General features: G+C 35.2%; 1 protein-coding gene across 1 annotated transcript in view; it reads right to left on the bottom strand.

Annotated features, from left to right (window-relative positions):
- The window catches only part of cntfr (ciliary neurotrophic factor receptor), a 210,001-nt gene that overhangs the window by 113,943 nt on the left and 75,834 nt on the right, over positions 1 to 20,224 (bottom strand). The window contains exon 3 of the mRNA XM_077497254.1: positions 13,392 to 13,473. Coding sequence (XP_077353380.1) covers positions 13,392 to 13,473 — 82 coding nt within the window. The remainder of the gene's footprint in view (positions 1 to 13,391; positions 13,474 to 20,224) is intronic.

The raw sequence follows: 20,224 nt of genomic DNA, 5'->3' as shown, positions 1-20,224 counted from the left end.
ATAATCGGCAGAATCTATTTTTTTTATTTTTTTTATTTTTTTATTTTTTTTAATTTTTTTTTTAGGATTCACAACTTGAGCATGGAAGAATGTTATATGAACGGAACATTAAGCCTTAATATTTTATTTTAATGCTGTTCAAACATGAAACAGATTACAACCTCTATAAGACTGAAATTTCAGAAAAATAAATAATACATTTTCATATAAATCTTACACTCTACAAGCTTACTGATTAGTATTTTCTAAATTTGAATGAAAAAAATCGCAACAATCGACTTATAAATTCGTATCGGGATTAATCGGTATCGAATCGAATCGTGACCTGTGAATCGTGATACGAATCGAATCGGCAGGTACTAGGCAATTCACACCCCTAATATATACTATATATATAAAATATAAACTCTTTTCCCAGTGGCTTCGGACAGCAGTGATAATATGGCGATTCACTGCAGTCCCTAAAAACTCTTAGTCAATAATTTACACTTGCGAGGTTATTTCTTCAAAATGTCACGGTATGTTTTACTACTAGAAGCTTTGGGAAGTTTATATTATTGCGTTATAAGTCTGAGGGGAAAAGTATCTAGGAAACTCGCCCCAGCAGACCTCATGACCTTCTTACAGATATGAATAAGATATGAAGGGCAGAGAGTGAAACAAAGCAGTTGGCACAGCATTGCGTCACTTCATGCACCGCATCATTCATTCAAAGCGTATCCATATATAAGCTCAGGATTAGTGCACATAAGCACATCCTAAAATGTCACTTTAAGAAAAAGCCATGCAACTTGTACATGCTGTCGGTCTAAAGGACAATGCAGCGTGAGTAAAAATGAGAATAGGAGTACTTTTGTTTTATGTGGTTATGTCATAAACCAAAACATATCTTCAAAAAGATCTTAACCCAAAATAAAGAAGGTTGGATTGTGCTGCCTGCAGTTCTTAATAGTGAATGTGTGGTCGAAAAGGCAAGAAACACATTTCAAAAATGTCCCTTATCGTGTCTAATTTTGTATTAAGAGCTGAACATCTTTAGATGTGGTGTCCTTTGTCCAAAACCTTCTTTTAAGTTGGAAAACAAAATCCAACCCTTGGTTGCACAAGACTTTCAAATTTGGGGTTCTACTTTCATGTTTCAATTGAAAAACTGTTAGTATGGAATTGCAAATTACTGTTTTGGGTTCGAAAAGTCCAAGACAAGCATGCTATAAACGGGATTGAACGGATTTTAAAGTATATATTAAAAAAAGTAACATGTTTTATGCAGGCCCTTTTGTGCTCTTTATCAGAAACAAATTTACCGGTAAACTTCAGATGATAAACTTTCTGATTATATGGATGTGAATTTTGATATTTGTTTGGTCATGTACAAAAAAACAACAAAAAAACAGATGGACTTTCATTCCACGCAAACAGTCGGAGTCACGCAGCACGGATGATGCAAAACAAATGCGTGTTGAGACACACACCTGGGCCACCAAAAAGCATGCAGAGGATTTATAGGCAGAATGACAAAAAGAAAGAATAAAAAAAAGTTAGGTTGGCACTTTTTGATATAGTGCACTGTCCTAATATATATATATATATATATTAGTGCTGTTAAAGCGTTAACTAATTAATTAATCACAAAAAAATATCGCATTAATCATTGTATTGCCACAGATTAATCACACTATTAATTTTGACCGCAGATGATCCTTTTTAGCCGACAGTGGATGGTTACATTAAAGGTAGCTGTTGGAGTTTGACGGATAAACATAACTACATGCATTAATGTAAAGCATTTAATAAATGTTTACATATGCCGTAGGTAATTTTTTCCCATCTTAAATTATGCAAATAATTAATTGATTAGAAAAAGCAGGATGAGTGTGTGCAGCGGGCAAAAATGTTGGGGAGAAAAAGCTTTTTTAGGTCAGTGATTAATCGTGATTAATCAAAATTCTACGATGTGATTAATCTGATTAAAAAATGTAATCGTTTGACAGCTCTAATATATATATATATATATATATATATATATATATATATATATATATATATATATATATATATATATATATATATATATATATATATATATTCATCCATCCATTTTTTGAACCGCTTCCACCTCACAAGGGTCACGAGGGTGCTGGAGGCTCTCAGCTGGCCTATGGGCAGTAGGCGGGGTACACCCTCTATATATATGTATATTCTGATTCTGAAAATGAATTAAGTGTAACTGAATCGCGACTGCAGGTTATACCTTGTGTGTGTTTCACCAACAGTCCAGCAGTGAGCTGAAGCTGAAAGCCAACACTAATTCCCTCAAGGATACCCAAAGCTGCAGACTTCTTTTGTAGTATATGCAGCTACAACAATGAAACACGTGTGGAGGATTTTCTCCCAAACCTAAACTAAAAATGGCTTTCAAATTTGATGCAAGTAGGCAGCTTGAATTAATGCTTTCTCTATTATTGAGTGCTAAGATATTCATCCTAATACCTGGGAATTGTTTTTGTGTTCCTTCTTATTAGACATGTTTGGCACCCAAATCCATCCGCAGCTACGGTTTTGCCCACGCATTAGTTTGGGATTAGATTCAACCTTTCAGATGAAACCAACCCGCAGAACCCCTGTTTAGTAGAACGGGGAGCACAAACACAGACACACTTGCAAGATTAGAAAAACACATTGCAGCATGTATGACTGATAGAACAACCCAACCTCAATTCATCACTGTGTGTGTGTTTGTTGTACACACACAGGCTGATATAAGATAGTTAATGTTACCAATCCTAGTCTGTGATGAATATACTCTTTTGTCAATGTGACGCACATCAGACTTTTAAACATGTTTCAAAAAAAGGGGGGGGGGAGGGGGGGATACATGCCTCACACAGGAGAGCACAAACAATACTACCATCAGAAAGGTCCAGGAGTCGTGTCAAAAAATATATATTCCAATCTGAAACTACAATTGACTAGTTTTTAATAGTTTCATACCAGTATATATATATATATATATATATATATATATATATATATATATATATTAGAGCTGTCAAAGTTAAAGCGTTAATAGATTAATTAATCACAAAAAATTGTATTACCACAGATTAATCACACTATTAATTTTGACCGCAGATGATCCTTTTTAGCCGACAGCAGATGGTTACATTAAAGGTAGCTGTTGGAGTTTGAGCAATAAACATAACTACATGCATTAAAGTAAAGCATTTAATAAATGTTTACATATGCCGCAGGTCATTTTTTCCCCATTTTTAATTTATGCAAATAATTAATTGATTAGAAAAAGCAGGATGAGCGTGTGCAGTGGATATAAATTTCTGGAGACGTCCTCATCACATTAAATGTCGAAAAAATGAACACATAACAGGTGCGGTTAAAATTTAGCCGGCAAAATATGTTGGGGAAAAAAAAAGCCTTTTTAAGTCAGTGATTAATCAAGATGAATCAAAATCCTTAGATGTGATTAATCTGATTAAAAAATGTAATCGTTTGACAGCTCTAATATATATATATATATATATACACGATTAGGTGGTACTATGAAAGAAAATGTCCAGATTTCCTGTTTGATCGCATCATCAGTTAAAGAAAAAAAATAAATGGTGGTGGGAGGCGCACGAGGCTATTGTCCCCAGACAATACAATATGAGATTTTGATGAGTGAATAGTACTCGGTATGTATCCATCCCAGAAAGAAAATCAGACTTCAACAAAGAAGGGACTGTCCTTGTCCAATGTCACAAAAAATAAATATACTACACACAGATGCAATACACAAACGGGTACACACTTTTCCCTCGCTTTTGTTGCTTCTCTAGTACAAGGACAAACAGCTCTTTCATAAATGTTTCTTTTCACATCCTCCTCTCTCTCCTGCTCTGGTAGGTGTTAGCCCAAAGCCTTCCAAATCTTCTCATAAAGTTTTCTCAAGAAGCCCAGTTTGGTGAATAGGTCAGCGTTAGCCTAAGACTGAAAACAAGCATTCTAACTTTACAAAATCCCAAGGCAAATTTCATAATCATGCTAAAAATCCCAAGATGCAACTGCTTATTTGATTTCAAATTCTTATTCAGTCAAATTCACACTTAAAGATGTCATGGGGAGCATCTTATCCTCCTCAGCAGCACAATATATGTAACAACACTTAATGTTGGGCATGTATTTACTCAACTCAACTCAAGTTTATTTATATAGCGCTTTCAAACAGCCTGAACATATAAGTTTCATGTACCCATTCCTTAGATTCACTATTAAGCACCATTTGCTTTTAGCATACTGATGTTCTCGGATTTTACTGCTTTGTCTGATCTTCTAGTTTCTTCCTGGTCTTGATTGTTCTGTTTTCACTCCACTCTCACTCGCATGGTTGCACTAAGTAAGATTTGTCTCTTTTCTCCGAGCACTTGAGTCAAACGGAATGACTTCACTGGAGGGGAATGACAATAAAGTTGAGCTGAATTAAATTAAACTGAAGTTCAATGTGATAAATGACAATCCTCTCCCCTGATCACTCTTCAATTCCCTCCCCACACAGCGTATCACAATTACGGCAACTCTTTTCCCAATAGATCAAATTAAACGCATATATTTAGAAGTATTGCCCATTGAAGGGTCCGAGACCCCTTTTAAGGCTCGGGTGATTCAATTGTGATTACTTGGAACGAGTTTGACTTCAAAACAACATTAGCTAAAACTTTGTAGACTGGCTTAGATTAGTTCACTGGCTACACTTTGGGAAACATGTTTTCGGTTTAGTTCCATACTCTTTACATGACACAAATTTATAACCAATATATAGCTTATGCTGGATATTGGTTGATTATTGCCGTATGTTTATTTTGTATTTTATTTATTATCATCTTCAATGAATGACATATTTTAAAACTTTTTCCATATATAAGGCGCACCGCATTATAAGGCGCACCTTCAATAAATGACATATTTTAAAACTTTTTCCATATATAAGGCGCTACAGTAGAGGCTGGGGTTACGTTATGCATCCATTAGATGGTGCTGCGCTAAAGGGAATGTCAACAAAACAGTCAGATAGGTCAGTCAAACTTTATTAATAGATTACAAACCAGCTTTCTGACAACTCCATTCATTCCCAAAATGAATAAACAGCTGTTTTATTATTTTCTCTGAGGTAAAGTATTAGTATTAGCTAGCGATCCAAGATGGCGGGATCTTCTGCGCATGCGCGTCACCGATCGTGCAGGGTCACCGATAGCGTCTTGACAGCGAGACCTGTTGCGGCTCAATATTGATCCATATACAAGGCGTACTGGATTATAAGGCGCATGGTCAGCTTTTGAAAAAATTGAAGGCTTTTAGGTGCGCCTTATAGCACGGAAAATACGGTGTATATATATATATATATATATATATATATATATATATATATATATATATATATATATATATATATATATATATATATATATATATATTATTATTTTATTATTATTTATTTATTTATTTATTTTGTATTTTTTGTACATATATTCTGACTCCCACCATGCTAACTATTTTCTAGCCTTGTGGCTAATGTTAGAATACGTCATTGCTGTTTTAGCCAAGCTGTCAACTATTCCGACCTAGCTCGATTTGGATCTCCAAAACATACCTTCATGCCCCGCCCCTCCCCGTAGTGAATTTTGTGTCACATTACAACTTTTCTTTTCTCGCGTCACTATTTGTCTCAATTTTGCAAAGCTAAGCCTGAATTAGATTCGTTGAAGTTCACGTTCCCTCCCTATTCGGGCCGCCATCGGTCTGACTGCTATCCATCAGCCCGAGCAGTCAGTCAATCAATTGTTTCAGCTCATTCTTGAAATTGATCCAAGCTCCATGCCAAAGAGGCAGCGCTGATTATACTGAGTGCTACTCAGGATAATGAGCGTGATCAAGCCTCCCTGCTGGCACATACGTTCATGGCTTACATATATGAGCAGCCACACATAATCAGACATACATACACGTCAGTCTTTGCGCTTATTTACTTACTTACGACGACTGTCTCTTTTCTCTGATTGCACGTCAGACAGTGGTTCAATGCTCTGAATAATTGATCACATTTGGTTGTCTGCATTTGTCTTGTCGAGCAGCATGGATGAATTCTGACTGTATACTTCCCAAGCAGGAAAGAATATACAGTGTTATGTAAGAACATCCTTTCTGGTAGAATGTATTTCCTGTGTTTTAAAGATAAATGATGCATCCAAAGAACACAAGACAGGGCTACAATGATGTAAATGCCATAGAGAGAGAGAAAGAGAAGAAAAAAAGAGCAATATATGAATTCCAGATGTTATAGTTACCACTTGAATCCATGTGTGTGTATATATATATATATATATATATATATATATATATATATATATATATATATATATATATATATATATATACATATATATATAAATTAGTGCTTTAATTTTGAGTTAATTTGAAGTTGCTTTAATGTCACTAATTTTGCAATTAATAACCAGCCCTTACTTGGAAAACCATTACTGGGGGATTCCAGTCGTAATGCAGCAGAGTGTTCACGTCAAATTTAAGCAGTAATAAATTTAATAATAATGCATACATTTGTAGAGACTAGGGTTAAGTTGCATTGTTGCATTATGCAGAATTTACTTCATATTAAAGATAAGATAGCTCTTAATATGAAAATAAAAATGCACTGAGATGCAATTATGCCATCTAGTGGCAGAAAATGACCTCAAAACAAACCGATATCACACTTTTTTTTTTTTTACAGTACAGTACATCCTTTTTAATTTTAAATCAAATTTGATTAATTATTATGAAATTACTGTATTAATGACTAAAAAATGTAGTTATATTTCTATTAGTTTAACATTTTTCCACTTTTATGTTAAGAGTATAAAAACTTTTGTAAGCATGAAAAAAAAAATTGTACATTTTCTTGTACATTTAGAACAGATAAGAGTTTAAGTGTGTGTATATATATATATATATATATATATATATATATATATATATATATATATATATATATATATATATATATATATATATATATTTATTAAGAGTGATATTGGCAGTAGAGTTTTAAGAAAAAGTTAATTGTCACCTCAGGAGTTGTAAAACTGACCTTCTGTCATATCTTCTAGCTCTCCTGTTCATATTAATATAAATTATATTCATATCTTCTGGCATATGTGAATACACATGAATGTGATCTGACTTGGCTATTAAGAATAATACTAGGGGTAAAATATGAAACCATTAATTTAATTTGAATACATAATACAACCCATTTAGAAGGGCGGTCACAGTGTTACGAATTAGACTAGGAAACGGTGTGTTGGAAAGTGTCAAAACATTCATGAAATAAACACAACGTCAGCCGGAATACGATAGAATGAGTGCTTCTTTTACTGGCCCGTTCCTCACTTCCTTTCACATGACCTCTACATCAGATTGGAAACACGCAAAAACATGCGGCGATGGTGGTGTAGTGTCAGCAGCACATGATGTCATAGGTGATAGATCTGCTGTTGACAAGCCCGCTGATGTATTGAGAGTTGGAAGCGTAGGAGGAGAAACAAAATGAGTGAAGGGAAAATGATGTGGAACAAGAAAGTCACAAAATTAGGCGGAGGGCGGTGAGGAAAAGATGAAGAAATTTTAAATATGGGTTATGTAGGGGGCAGGAGGACATCAAGCGAGGGAGAGAGATGGAGGGCATGATTATGAGTGGAAACATTCATCTCTCAATCAGGAGATGGACTTCCATAAATAATGTGCAACAGTATGATGTCACCACCACATACACAAGGAAACACACAGACACAAAAGGTTAGTCTGGCAGTGGGGAATGCAATCACAGCAGTACTAACACTTTTTTAGTGTATGCTTCAGACAATGAGAACACACAATTGGATATTTCCAAACAATGCATTTTTTTAAGACTTGATGTTCCGTATTTTCCGTACTATAAGGCGCACCTAAAAGCCTTCAATTTTTTCAAAAGCTGACCATGCGCCTTATAATCCAGTGCGCCTTATATATGGATCAATATTGAGCCGCAACAGGTCTCGCTGTCAAGACGCTATCGTGACCCTGCACGATCGCCATCTTGGATCGCTAGCTAATACTAATACTTTACCTCAAAGAAAATAATAAAACAGCTGTTTATTCATTTTGGGAGTGAATGGAGTTGTCAGAAAGCTGGTTTGTAATCTATTAATAAAGTTTGACTGACCTTTGTTTGATCTGACTGTTTTGTTGACATTCCCTTTAGCGTAGCACCATCTAATGGATGCATAATGTAACCCCAGCCTCTACTGTAGTGCCTTATATATGGAAAAAGGTTTTAAAATATGTCATTCATTGAAGGTGCGCCTTATAATGCGGTGCGCCTTATATATAGAAAAAGTTTGAAAATATGTCATACATTGAAGGTGCGCCTTATAATGAGGTGTGCAAGATAGTGCGGAAAATGCGGTAAACTGTTTTTGAGAGAGTCAACATTTTACACGACTGAGAATGATGTAGCGTTCTAAAGGGACTTTTGAATGACCTTGAATCTTTGAGGAGATTAAAAATTGCCATTACTTGTCGATGTCATTCTCAAGATTGAACAAAAAAAAAAATCACATTTTTGGCTCATGTTTCGATCGTAAGTGTTGTTACTAATTCACAAAATTTGAACACAATCCAAGTAAAGCCGTGACCTGTAAAACCTGCGGTGGTGGCGGCAGACATGACAAGAAGAATGTAATGTGAACGCATCCCCCAGGTTCCCTTGGTGAGATATAATTAGTAAGTACAGCCACAAATGTTTTATTTATACAAAGTAAAACCATATCAAATGGGAATTTTTAAGTGGGCAGATTTGAATGTGAATGCTTGCTAATTATGGGTTTTAGTTGATTGTTTCTACTAATTCAGCTCCCATTTGGAATTCTTGTTGTATATTCAAATTAGTTGTTAAAGAAATCCAATAAAAACAATGAATTGGCCTGGGTTGTTTCTGGTCTTTCTCAGAGAATTCAAATGAGATTGAGACGATAGTCACAGATGGAATCGGAGGGCAGACACACCGTAAGATGCCAAGAGAGACAAAACAAGACAACAAGAAAAAGATAAGGCCCATTTTGTCTGCCTATGTGATCAATCTTGTGGTTCTTCATGCATGAGAGCACACAAACTTTACATTCAAAGTGAGGGATTGCATCACAGCAGCATTTAAAACAGCCTTTACTAATTCTTTTTAGGCTTTTTTTTTTAAAATCATTTACATCCCTTGGTTTATTATTTTTCATTTGCCAAGTTACCACTGCCGTTTTTAAGCGTAAAGTCTTAATCACAAACCTAATACTCTTTGAAGAGCGGCAGTAACAAAAGACCAGCCCTACTAATTGTATCTGCAAAAAGTGGATTTCAGAATCTTTTATGAACACGGTTTATTTCATTCATTCCCTGGTTTAGCGAGTCAAAGAGGTTTTGTTCCAACACATGAATCCAAATTAAAAAGACTGTTTACTCGGCTTGGTGGTAATCAAATAACTGGCAGTCCAAATTTTCCACACAGTCATGTCCATTACTGCACAATCAAAAGTCCTCGTTAAATCTATTTTGAACTGCGCTATGAAGTGTTCCCAAAATTTGGCATCACAAATACGGAAAGCGTTCTTCCACTTCCACTTACATGTCTGTCCATACACTCCGTGTCTGCCACAGAAGCTTGTTTTGATACAAATATGGTCAGATTCCTTCCAAAAATAAATGATCTGCAATCAAAAGACTTGAAAAATCATTGTTTTTGCATTCTAACATGAACATGTTATAGAGCCATTCTCTCATCACGTGATTGACATTCTCAATTCTGTTGTCCTTCTGGGCATCAAGCTGAGGTAATAATTGAGACTTTATAAATTACTATTATTATAAATGACTCACAAACACCATGTCACACATGTGATACAGCATATTTGCCTCGATATTTCTGAGAAGGGAAGTGAAGGAGCCAAACTATTGATATATATTAACAGAGATAACCTAAGACACAGTAAGTATCTTACAATTTATAAGGTCTGCATTATTGCCTAAGCTTGAAGCCCGGATAATCAACAAAATTGTTGTGAGAATGTCCCACACATGACGGGAGAATGGCCCTATAGTCGGTGTATATGTATATATATATATATATATAGTCAACCAAGAAGGCAACAAACTTTTATAACAAAAAAAGCACGTTCCAGATGTGCCCCCCTTGTTTCATACTGTGCATGTTACTGCACATATTGTTTTGTACTCTATGTGCAAATGTGACCCAGTAACACTATTGCAGTCCAGTCTTGTCTATCTTGTCAATTTGCATAGGTTATTCAATACAGTTGATTCTTCACTTTGTAGCATCAGCAAGATGTGACAGTGACATCTACATTATTGTGTGTTGCGTAAATGGAGACACGCACACATCTCAGGGAGAAGTGACAGCTTTCAATCTTCCATTTTTGTCATACACTGTTCCATTCCCTTGGGATTCACATTTTTGCACAGTACCATCGTAAAAATCTAAGCTGATCAGGACAAAATTGTTTGAGTAAACAGAAATGTTTAAAATCCAAAATATGGATGATGAAGCAAATTAAGTCAAAACTTGTCTATATGAAGATTAGCACTATCAAATTGTACAAATGTCATCTTGTAATGACATAATACATAGTTTACAGTGTTCCCTCGTTACATATATATATATATATATATATATATATATATATATATATATATATATATATATATATATATATATATATAAATTGTCAAATGATGTGTCTTTTTAGTTTAAAATGGCGTTAACTGAACCAGAATCATGTGCCACATTTTTGCCTAAGGTCCAATCCTGCTTGGTTAATGCACCTTTTGATGCAGTAAATCCTTGTTGTGGAAACTGAAAATTAGTTCCCATAATTAGTTTTTTTTTCTTGTTCCTCCTCTTCCATTTAACTCATTCACTCCCAGCCATTTTCACAGAAGCAATCCCGTTCGCTCCCGGCTGTTTTACTGGATTTTGATTGATTTTGCAAGGCCCACAGAATATTGTGTTCTATTGCTATAAAAGTGTGGAACCTATCAAAAGAAAGATTAAAGTCTCTTCTTTCATCAGGAAAAAAAAGTAAGTTTCTATCCGGTTCCGTGTTGCAGCAATTAGCATTAGAAGAGAGTTACGTTTCATCAGTTTTCACAAATCTATTTAAAATTGTAAGTAATTTAGCTTTTTTTCCACATGGCCCTGGTTGATCTCCTTTGCTCTGCTGCCACCTGCTGGCCGTTTGTGTAATAACTACCATTTATGCAACCGTTCTTTGCAGTTGAGAGGCTGCATCAAAGCCTAATGTATGCTCTAGCATAAAAAATAAATAAATAAATAAAACGTATAAATACGTCTTTGGGACACCAAAAACATAAAAAAACGTATTTATACGTTATTGGGAACAAATGAGTCAAAAGACCAAGAAGAAAACATTCCGCCGCAAGTACAATGATTTTTTGCGCTAGTATTTATTCTTCATTTTAGATCTTAAAATAAACTGTATTAAGCGACAAATGTTTACAAGAGTGGAAACGGTAATGGCTTAATAGAGATATAATCCACAAAAGACAAAACAAAGTCAACATATCGCTATCGATGGGGATCACGGAACGTATCGCCCGCAAAAACTGAGAGAACACAATCTGTTAATCATGTAAATCCAGTTCAAAGTATGCATAACAGAACGAGAGCACATATTATTCTTTACCAATGTATACGTCTTCTTTTGTCCTTCGATATAAATTTTGTTCTTTGAGAGCTGACAGTCAGCCGCTGTGGTTCAGAGGCTCCACGCTTCCTCCAGAGGGCTACGCCTGCACTAATGGAGTTAACTCTCCAGGGCTCCGGTACCAACAGTGGCAAAGAAAATGGAACAACACGCATGCACTGGTGTTCTCTGTATTGAAGCAGTGAACCGCAACCCGAAAGTCAAAAACTTGTTTTGTTCTCTACAGTGCCAGTCTGTCATTCTCTATCTACTATTGCTGGTGGCATAGTGACGTGATGAAATTAGTTAATTCTTTGAAATGCAATTAATACTGTCTATACAAATCTGGAGGGTCATAGAATTAGATCTAATCTGTTACTTTTATGTGCTAATCTTGTCCCTCAAGTTTGGTCATTCTTAAATACTTGGGGGGGGGGTGATGCCAGAGGAGCCCCCCCCCCCCCCCCTTTTATTTTTTATTGTATTTATTTAGTTATTTATTTATTTAGACTAAATTGTAATTGCACATCCACTACAGTAGGTGGCAGTGGAGCTTTCATTTAGTTATTTTTAGTTATTTTTTTCTTAATATAAGGCAAATTTCAAATCTTTTCATTGGCAGACTAAAAAAAAAAGTGAAGATTGATAATACTATATATGGGTAGTTGGCGGGACACAAAATGTTTTTTTTTCTTCCTGGTGGGGCATAGCAGAAAATAATTTAGAATCACTGCTCTAGGGAAATACATTCTCTATACTGCTTATCCATTGAAAATAAAGGGAATGAGTCATCTAGACAGTCTACATTGAAAGGGGAAAAAAAGGAATTCGCTTCACTTTTCCAATACTTTCAAGATGCTACCAAAAGTGTGAATTGTTAAACTGTACTTCATTTTTATCATTCTTAGAGTACTGGTATTTCGAGTACATATCTGTTTCTTCCATTTCATTTGTGGATCCCCATGACGGTGGTGAACTTAGTGACTCCCTTAAAGAAGTTCTCTGTGTCAGCTTATATCTACTCGGAAACCATTGGCTAACAAGCCCCTGCCACTCTTTCCACGAAGTCAAGTGACAAATTGACTCCCATGCCAAACAGACACAGTCAAGCATTTTGTGAGGACTCAAAAGAGTCGTCCTGTTAATCTATAGTTGTCCGTGTGCCCCCCATCCGTTCTTTCATAAGGACCTCAGCATGCCAATAATTTGTGACATGCTCATGGTCATGAGTTGACCTGACTGGTGTCTTTGTTGGGGAAAATGTTGGTGTCGGCCCAGAAAGAAAAAGCTCGACATTACTCTAACGGCATAAGTTGTGTGTTGATACATAATGACAAACTCTCAATGGTAGAACATTTCACTTAATCATTACTTTGTTAGTACTTTTGTATGCAGTGACAAATACAGAATTAGGAAAATGGCAGTTCGGCAACAATGACACAAAGACAACTATGACAACAACTACCATAATAGTAAAGCACAAGTTGGCAAAAATGTCAGCCAGATGTTCACTACAGTAGAAAAAAAAGTAGATGTGCTAAAAGCTGTAGGCCAAACGCGAGGACAAAATGACTCTAAGATAAAATGCGTACTCACCAAGCTGACTGCGTCTCTGAGCGTAGGCTACCACCACTGCGGCCAGAACTACACAGCACAGCGATGTCACAAGGTTGGCCATCTGCGGACACACCACACAGGAAAAATCATCAGCGAGAGCACGTGCGGCGGACGAAGAACTGGCGAGCGACTGCGTCTGCCTGCCCGTCGTCCTAATTGACTGACAGACATGGACGCCTACAACGCCATTGAGGAGATGGAGAGATAGCTGCTTCCTGTCCCCCCCCCTGAGTCAGTCTGTCTTTATCTCCTCTCACTGGGATGGTGTCTGAGGTGGCCTTTTCTCTAACCTTTTTTTTTCCTTCTTTGAAAAGCTTTCTTGCTTTCTAATCCTGTTCAACTCCCTGTTGAGTTTCTTTAAATTGCATTTTAAATTGTTATTTCTGTCTTTGTTTCTCTTTCTCTGTTTCTCTGTTCATCAGACTAATGGGTTCATCCTCTCTGGGATGGGCGATGAACAGAGGCTCTTAAAGGTATAGCACACCATAAACAAACACACCCTTCCTTGTACAGCAATGGTTCTTTGAGGGCATCTATTATATTTTTCATTTATTACCACGGAGGTGGTGAGGTTATGGTTTTCTGTCTGAATGCATTACGTTATTCAAAAGAAACTTTGTGGAGGGGTACGGCCTGTGGCAGGGAAGAATAAATCCACCAAAAGTTGATGAGGATCTGGATAAAAGTCGAGATTGTTTTAAATCTTTAAACAACAAACAACAAAAAACTGTCAGATTGACTGATTTTAACTGTGATACCATTTTATCTATATTAAACAACTAACCATTAATATTACATTTTATAGTCACTTGTGAAAAACTCAGAATAAAAAAGCTTTTCCAAAGGAAAATTTGCATTCTGTCGTTTTATTTTATATGTTCTTATTTTATGGCTCACTGTGAACTTCAGTGTTTAATTGGGCATTGTTGTTCAGTAAACAATAATGGTGCAACGTTGAATTATTGATAACAGGTATTATTATAATTTCGATGAAAGACACCCAGTGACAAGAATAAAGACAGTATGGACATAAATATTTAGTACAACTACAAGAAATTATGTCTACAAGGGGGGGAAAAAAAAGAAAAGAAAAGAAAACATTAGGCCTCCTTTGCTGTTTTTTTTATTTTTTATTTTTTGCCTGTGTGAATTTCTGCAGCCACCCAATGGTGCTTTATGGGTTTGAGGTCATGGTTGCCAAAACAAGTCAAAATGTGCAAACTCAGTTTAAAATAAAAAAAAAAAATCCACAAACACGGTGCATATCAGTGAAGACTGATAAAGAAGACATTTTTTTCCAATTTTTTCTAAGATTCCTTTTTCTACTGTTTAAAAAGGCAGTTTCTGAGTAATATTGAGTCTTAAATCCCCTGTTATTTTAATATAGTACATACTTAAAATTGCTGGATCAAAAATGAATTTTTTTTTTGTCAAAAATTGGACTGACACACTAACTTGGATCAATTTGACTTCAACTTTTTGGGTTGTTTTAGTTTGGTCAAATTGATGGTAGTGGGTCAGACTTTTTTTTTTATTATTATTATTATTTATTTATTTATGTATTTATTTTTTTATTTTTTTTATTTTTTTATTTTTTTTGACCCAGCAGTTTCCATCATTAAAACTTTTAGGTCGAATATTGGACTGACCCACTAATTTCAGTCGTTTTGCTCCAACTTTGGGTTGATTAGATAGATTAGATAGATTATATAGATGGATAGAACACAAAAAGTTGGGTTAAATGTAACCAAGTTAGTGCAGCGGTCTAATTTTTTGACAAAAATTGGTTTGTTTTTGACTCAGAAGTGTTAATATGCATTGGATATAACTTGAACGACATTATATTACATGTTAAGTATATTTAATTGAAATGACAAAATAAGATCGTATACATTTAATATTTATTAGGGGTGTGAATTGCCTAGTACCTGACGATTCGATTCGTATCACGATTCACAGGTCACGATTCGATTCGATACCGATTAATCCCGATACGAATTTATAAGTCGATTGTTGCGATTTTTTTTCATTCAAATTTAGAAAATACTAATCAGTAAGCTTGTAGAGTGTAAGATTTATATGAAAATGTATTATTTATTTATCTGAAATTTCAGTCTTATAGAGGTTGTAATCTGTTTAATGTTTGAACAGCATTGAAATAAAATATTAAGGCTTAATGTTCCGTTCATATAACATTCTTCCATGCTCAAGGTGTGAATCCTAACCCGAAGTCAGACGTTTTGTTGAATATTTTTCCATTAAAAATGGAAGTTTAAAAATCGATTCACACACACACACAAAAAAAAAAAAAAAAAAAAAAAAAAAAGGCAATGATGATAAGACGTTGAATCGGTAAGACTACCGAATGAACAATTCTGAGCTCTTTAAAAAAATAAAATAAAAAATAAAAAAATAGATTTTTTTTTTATTGAATTGATTCGAGAATCGCGCGATGTAGTATCGCGATATATCGCCGAATCGATTTTTTTAACACCCCTAATTATAGTTTGAGCGCAGAATGTATGGCATTTTTGCTTATTTAATTTCATTCCAATAATGGATTTTATCACAATATTCAAATTTTCTGAGACAGTCCAGTACATGTTAAGTATATGCAATTGAAATGACAAAACAATAAAGATTATATAGATTTAACACCAAATAGATTGAGTTTTAGTTTTAGTCTCTGCAAAGGCACAAAGTCACCAATGTTGTCTGGCTGTCATCCATTGAGCAGGTGTTCCACTGCACAACAGCATTAATGGCCAAGTTTAATTAATCAGCTTTAAAGATGATCCTATTTAAACGGTTTTGCTACCCTGCTAGTGTGTGGGGGCGAAAGGTCATTGGTCTGGCTCTCTTCCTGCAACCACACCACTTGAGTTCTTGCCCACTAAACATGGATTTTTATACAGGCTTTTGCATTTCCTCTTTTTACCGAGGAAGGATTATCTCACTTGGCAGGGAAGGCTTGCCAATGAATGTTGGCTGAAGAAAGCACATGTCCACATGTGCAGAACACAGCGAGCATTTTAAATATAGGCGTATAAAGCAAAGTGAATTTCCTTGTTCTTTGGATGGAGGAGTTCAACTGTTACAAACCGCTGTCACGTTCCATTAGTGGGTTTTTTTTATTCGTGGCTTTATCTTTTTTTAAATATATAATCTTCTCCATTCCACTCATAGTACTGTACTGGTTCACTTTAACATTTGATTACATCTTATATTTATTCATCAGTCACACTTATTTCACATCTGCTCCCCTTTGCTAAGATTTCATCTTGACCCAACAGAAATAAACATCTGTAATGCTCCATGATGTTCAAGGACACGAAAAAGCTTTTACACTCCCGTTGAATTTAATGAAACAGTCAAACAATGAGCACAACTGCACCAACAAACAAACTTTCAAAGCACGAAACAAAATTAGAAATCTGATCATCTATCTCTATATTCAAGTTCCCTTCATATAGGTATATAGAATATACGTTATTTTTCTTTTTGGGCGTAACAGCAAATAGAAGTGTCTGCTTATAAACTGCATGTTAAAAAAAATAATAAAAAAAACTCATCAGAATAGGAACATTCATTTTCTGCGAGACATAACAGATTTAACAGCAATATGAAATTTGTGCCATTTTCTCACACTTGAAACTGCTTATTTGGGGAAAAAAATATATATATTAGGCACTCCTCTCAGCTCAATTTGATGTTTTCACAGTTTTTTTTTCTTGTCTCGCCACACCCATTTTGCTCGTCTTCAATAATCAGCTCTCAATCTCAAAGCAAACTTGATTTGCTCATAAAAAAAGCCTCTAGAATGCCAGTAGTTTGTCACAGTGATCAAATAAATGTCTTGTCTAAATGGATTTTATGTTGTCTTGCTTCTATATAAGTCGCGACTAGATCTACATAGTGAGTAAAATTGGGCTCCCCATTAGCCGGTCACAAATATGACAGAATAAGCTTTATCTCAGGAGGTAATTTGAGGTAGGTTGGTGGCGCAAGAGGGATTCATTCAATCACCTTTACTACATACTGAATTTTAACAAGCAGAATCAACAAAATAACCATTTTGCCAGAGTACTGGAAACACCAAAGTTGAGAAGATCACTTATGACCAAATAATCTGAAACATTTCCATTCAACATTTGGTTCTAAAAAACACAATAACACTTATCTACCAGGTGCTACTGTAAACATATAATACATAAATATAGAGGTTATTTTACTCCATGTACATATTGAGTGACCAATGAGTCTGAAAACAGAGATGCACAGTGACAAATAACTCCGCGAGCAGAACAGTTCGACTGGCAGCCGGAAGGCAATACTTAAGGAGAAACTTAAGCTGCAGCGCAGGGGAGCAATACTTGTACAAGAGCCGAGTGAGCTAGTGATATCCTGCACAGCTTTACAAATTCTGACCGGGCAGAATCTGTCTTGTGATTCTCCTGTTAACATGCTTTGTAACACACATAACAGAGAATGTAATAGGTAAAAATTAGGGGTGTCAGGCGATTACAATTTTTAATCGGGATTAATCGCATAACTTCAATAATTAACTCACGATTAATCATATATTTTATATCTGTTCTAAATGTGTAACAAAATGTACAATAAAATATTTTTTTTCTAAGTTTTCATACTCTTTTTAACAAAAGGGGAAAAATATTCATCTAATTGAAATTGGCTGCATCTTTTACTCATTGATACAGTAATGTAATAATAATTCATAAAATTGAGGTCATATTAAAAAAAATGGACTGTACTGTAAAAAAAAAAAAAAAAAAAGTGTGATATTTATTTGTGCTGAGGTAATTTTCTGCCACTAGATGGCATAATTGGATCTGTAAGATGGTGACAGCTCAGTGCATTTTTTTTTTTTATTTTATATTAAGAGCTATCTAATCTTGAACATCAAGTAACGAGAAATTCTGCACATTTTTTTTTTAAATTGCAAAATACAGCTTGAGCTCAGTCTCCACAAATATATGCATTATTATTATTACATTTATTGCTGCTTAATTTTGACGTGGACGTGTCTGCTGCATTGCAACTGGAATTACCCCAGTACAGACTTTCCAATTAAGGGGTGCTCATTAATTAATCGTGCATTAAAAAAAAATAGTTGCGTTAAAGTAACTTTAAATTAACTCAAAATGAACGTATGAATTTTGACACCCCTAGTAAAAATATAACCACAATGTGGCTTGTAATAGACTAGAATGTGTACTAGAACAAGAACAGGTAATACATCACTGCCATATTATTATTCCTAACATTGTTTACTGGAATACAACATACAGTTCCTGATCTAATTTAACAAACATACTATCTAAAATAGATACATAATTTTTGTATTGAACTTAATACAATTGCTTTTCTAAGGTTGTGGCTCATTAACACAGAAAGAGTAAATTCTGGAGAGTAAAATTTACTATTTAGAATGGGACCAAATAGACTAAGATTTAGAGTAGGATAATATTTACACTTGGAAGAGAGTAAAATAAAGAATTGGGAAAAAAAAGTCACTCAAGGGGTAAGGAACGTATTCAGGACCTTCAGTTTGGGAGACTGCCACACTACCACATGAGCTATGCCACTCCTACTGTTTTCTTATCTCCAACAAGAGTTGGCGTTACAAAGATTCCAGCCGACACGAGTGATATAGAGGGTAGATCGGCTGAAGGTTGTGAGTTTGTTCCTCAGCCCTTTTTTTTTTTCCAATTCTTTATTTTACTCTCTTCTAGTGTAATTATTACTCTAAGACTGAGTCTATTTGCTCCCACTCTAAATAGAGCCAAATTTACTCTACATAATTTACTGTGTACTTTTTTTCTTTTTATTTGACAGGGCCAGACATCGTTCATACACCTGCATTTTTTCACTTACAAAGGTCTCATTAAAGGGGTAAAACTGCGGTAGTAATGTGCTTTGTGTTTCAGTTCCAAAAGTGAAGGTTGCAGCCCAGTCACACTTTTAGTTGCACATATGAGACGCGAGTACTAGACTGAGTTATTGGTGCCACGTGTTGTTTCCTGGTCCTTTAATCTCTGTCAAGTTTATTAGTGAAATGTCCAACAAAAATAACACCACCAGACGTGGGGTGGGGGTGTGTGGGTGGGTCGTAGGGGGCACACTGACAAAAAACAACTTTGCACAGTGCACCACGGCGATAAAGCAAGCACCCTAGCAGGGGTTTCCAGAGGGTTGTAACCCGAAAACATGTGACATTTGTCCCGGTGTACACTACAACAGACAAATCATAGACGTTCTCGGGCATGAAAGTGTGTAAAAATGACAAGCAGTTGGGCTACATGAAGGTTCCCTGAGCTAACAACAAAAAGGAATAATGTGAGTTGAGTTGACAAGTTCTGAAAGTGAGGGTATCAAAACATGTTTTTGTGTGAATTTTTTTTTTCATTGTGTGCAGTTTATAGCTACAGCCTGACATAAGAAGTTTGTGTGTTTGCTGAGGCTTTTTTTTTTTTTTTTAAGACTTAGTCCATGCCCAGTGTGGATTTCCTCCCACAGGTCATAAACAAGCAAGTTAGGTTAATTACAGACCCTAATTTGCTTGCATTTTCACACTAATAATGATATATTAAACATATACTGATGTAAGGTTGTCTTTTTTTTTTTTTTTTTTTTTTTTTTTTTGCAGAGACCATTTAGTGAATCCAATCTAAATAAAACCATGGTTTGTTTTTAGCATTTATTTTTGGTAGACCATATTAGTGTCATTTAGTTGCTTTTTTGAGGTATACAGTGAAAAATATGTCGAAATGAAAAACCTGTATCAATCACAA

Source organism: Festucalex cinctus, chromosome 15 (assembly GCF_051991245.1).
Source record: "Festucalex cinctus isolate MCC-2025b chromosome 15, RoL_Fcin_1.0, whole genome shotgun sequence".
NCBI lineage: Eukaryota > Metazoa > Chordata > Actinopteri > Syngnathiformes > Syngnathidae > Festucalex > Festucalex cinctus.
The sequence above is the reverse complement of the archived record's forward strand: the minus strand, read 5'-3'. Positions and strand labels throughout refer to the sequence as shown.